We start from the raw sequence: 3,196 nt of genomic DNA, 5'->3' as shown, positions 1-3,196 counted from the left end.
CCTGCGGAGCATACAAAGGCAATGGCATCCGTAACAACGAATGCACAAAATGCTGATTTTTTCGTCAGAATCGCCATTCCTTTGTTAGGGCTATCGTGATCGCTCTCAAAACCTCCCGGTAATGTGAAACCGGCCGCGAATGTGACCGTCACTAGTAGTGTGGCCACAACTAGATGTATTTGAGCTGCATTCATAATATCTTTCACTTTGACTTTTGTTTCAGCATCATCAGGAGTAGTCATCCTCCTACAACGTATGAATGGATGACCTCAACTTCCAAACTCTTCCTCCCGTCAGAGCTATCTAACCTCTGTTGTCTTGCTAGCTCCGAGTTCATTTACCCTTCATGCAAAACCATTATATAGAAAAAGTAGGAATCTCCAAAGTAGAAATCTAAGTATCACTATTTGCCTTTGACTAAAAGAAAGGCATTTGTTATTTGCCTTGATTGGAAGAAATGATAACTTCTTGGTTGGGTTATATGCTTTATAATTTCATTTCATGAAACATATATTACTCCAAACTTTATTTCAATAATTCCCTGTGTTTCACTTTGTTTGTTGTAGTAGGAGTCCTAAATATCTTTTTCCAGCTATCAATAATTGCATCTCTTTGCCATCTTTATATTTGATGATGTCCCTACATTATTAATGTACTTTAACACTGTACCTTTACTTTTTCAGTATAGACAAATACCAAGCTACTGTCAATTAATCAGTCATGTTATATAAGGCTATCAATATCATTTTCATAACGTGAAACCAGCTGTGAAATGTATTTTTGACTATTCTTTCATCTCAGGGGGAGGGTTGGAGTGATTGATAAAGTTGTTGTCATGTGATCAGGAGGTTACGGATAATTAATAAATAAATCTGCAATGAACTTGAAAGTCGTTTGCTTTCTCGAGGTGAAACAACAACAACACACTCAGTATGTTCCCACCAAGTGGGATCTTGGGAGGGTAAATGTACGCAGCCCATACCACTATATAGAAATTAAAAGTTGACTTGGTCTTTACTTAGATGTGGCCCAACTTGCCATCTTTATGTCAGTTGTATTATTATTACTTTATTACAATGTTTTTGAGAGTGGGATCAATAACTCCACACCAACCTATTTTGTCAAAGGTACGATTTTGAGAGAATTTAGTAATTTAGATTCGAATTTAATTTGTATTTGTTTTTAAAATATATACTTAATATGTACAAATTATTAGTTTAGAATCCATTAATTAACACAAAGGGGATAGAATCGTCGTCACCAGGGGCAGTTCTAGAGGGTGTTTACCCGAACCCCCTTGACTACGTTGTATATATAAGGTAATGCAAAGACTAGCAGCGAGATCAGCTGAATGTGCTAAAGTAGCATACATACCAGTTATAAATGCAATTACAATTGCTGACAACGCTAAATGCTGCAAAAGAATTGCTATCTTAAAGCGCCTCATTATAAGTTTAATTTTTTGCAGTTGCTGCATTTATCGCAATGTAGAAGTAGCTGAATACAGAACCAGCAGAGCATGTAAAGGCAATGGTATCTGATACAACAAATGCATGGAACACTGTTTCCCTTATTAGAATCGCCATCCCTTTATTAGAGCTATTGAGATCGCTCTCAGAACCTCTATAATACAAATATAAACCTGAACCCTCAGAAGGTAGAAACTTCCTCTCTGATTAGTTGATAAACTTTTGCATCTTTCTGTAAGATGCATCTCTTTAATTATATGCATAATTCATAAATATGACCCTAAATTTGACATGAAATTATAACATTGACCTTAAACTTTGACAATGCACAAATAGGACCTTTAACTATTCAAAACCTGAACAAATATGACCTCCGCTTTCGCAACTACATGCGTGTACCTCACTTGCACCTACGTGGATTAGCCATCCAATCAGATACTACCACCTAATGAAAAAGACACATTATAAATATGACCTTTAACTTTGTCAATGCACAAGTAGGCCCTTTAACTATACAAAAGCTGAACAAAAAAACCCTTCGACTCTTACTCCGACGTGCTCAGTTTTGCTGTACAACACTCGTTTTGCCAAGTAGGATCGGAGGTCATATTTGTTCAGTTTTGTATAGTTAAAGGGCCTACTTGTGCACTGTCAAAGTTTAAGGTCAATGTTATAATTTCGTGTCAAGTTTTGGGTCATATTTGTGTATTATGCCTTAATTATATCTCATACTAATTTCTTCTGCATGTTTCATATCAATGCCCGACTTTGAAACACAGGAAAAGAAGCCCACTAGTGGGATAAAGATGCCATCGTTGGACCTGAAAACGTAAGTCTTTGCTGACACACTATGCATATTTATGGATCATGCAGCGATCACACATCTTGTATGTCTGTTAATTACGGGGCATAATGTTTAACATGATGCCATATGCACAAAAGTTCATCCGATTGTCAATTTTTACTTCAAATACAGTGTGTTATTTTACGACTGGCAATATCTCAACCCCACCCCCACCCCCCACCCCAACTTTCAGTACAAAAGTACAAACGAAGATCATCTTCTACAAACTTGAAATTTATATACAAAGTTTCTGTAACATCCCAACTTAGGATAAAGAGTCCACATCGCAAAACACAGGAGAGATGCTGAGTATATAAGTAAGCAAGCCTTACTACCTAGTCACGAGTTTTAAAGCCGTGACGCCCTAGACCCGGACAATATCACAAGTGGGTTGGGCCCTTACAAGGGCCTCTTGGGCCTTGATGGTTCAGGTGGGCCGTTAAAGGGGTCTCTCAGGCCTTGATGGTTCAGGATGCCCATCGCGGTCAGGGCCCCGGCTTGGGTCGTGACAGTTTCTTCTTGCAAGTCTTTTTCTCTTTTGAGACTTATTCTTAAAACTCTATTTGGATTTTTGGTAATAGGACCATGGGAATAACAGAAGCACTAAGACTGCACGCCCCATTCTATGTAAAATAGGTGCCACGTCAGCACAAAATGTGACAAAAATACACTAAAATTGAGTTCGGAGGTAATAAAACCCCCGTGAAATTGGAGTGTGTCGTAGCAACTTTGGTCGTACTTCGAGGGGTACTGGATGCTTATCTCTTCTTATTATTGTATGTAATATATTATCTTGGTTTCTTTTGCCTAAATCACTCTAAAAGTTGGATGCCATTTGTCAACTTAAAGAACTAATAAGCATGTCTTTTGTCTATGGTGATAC

The 3,196-nt window shown here is 37.8% G+C and overlaps 1 protein-coding gene across 1 annotated transcript; it reads right to left on the bottom strand.

Annotated features, from left to right (window-relative positions):
* Positions 1-99: 99 nt before the first annotated feature.
* On the bottom strand, positions 100-718 carry LOC124895005 (protein ACCELERATED CELL DEATH 6-like; the record flags this gene model as incomplete). The annotated part of the gene is given in 1 exon segment (XM_047405495.1): positions 100-718. A coding segment is annotated over 1 exon segment (143 nt), but the record flags the coding sequence as incomplete, so codon positions are not given.
* Positions 719-3,196: the final 2,478 nt, after the last annotated feature.

Source organism: Capsicum annuum, unplaced genomic scaffold (genome assembly GCF_002878395.1).
Source record: "Capsicum annuum cultivar UCD-10X-F1 unplaced genomic scaffold, UCD10Xv1.1 ctg79161, whole genome shotgun sequence".
NCBI lineage: Eukaryota > Viridiplantae > Streptophyta > Magnoliopsida > Solanales > Solanaceae > Capsicum > Capsicum annuum.
The sequence above is the reverse complement of the archived record's forward strand: the minus strand, read 5'-3'. Positions and strand labels throughout refer to the sequence as shown.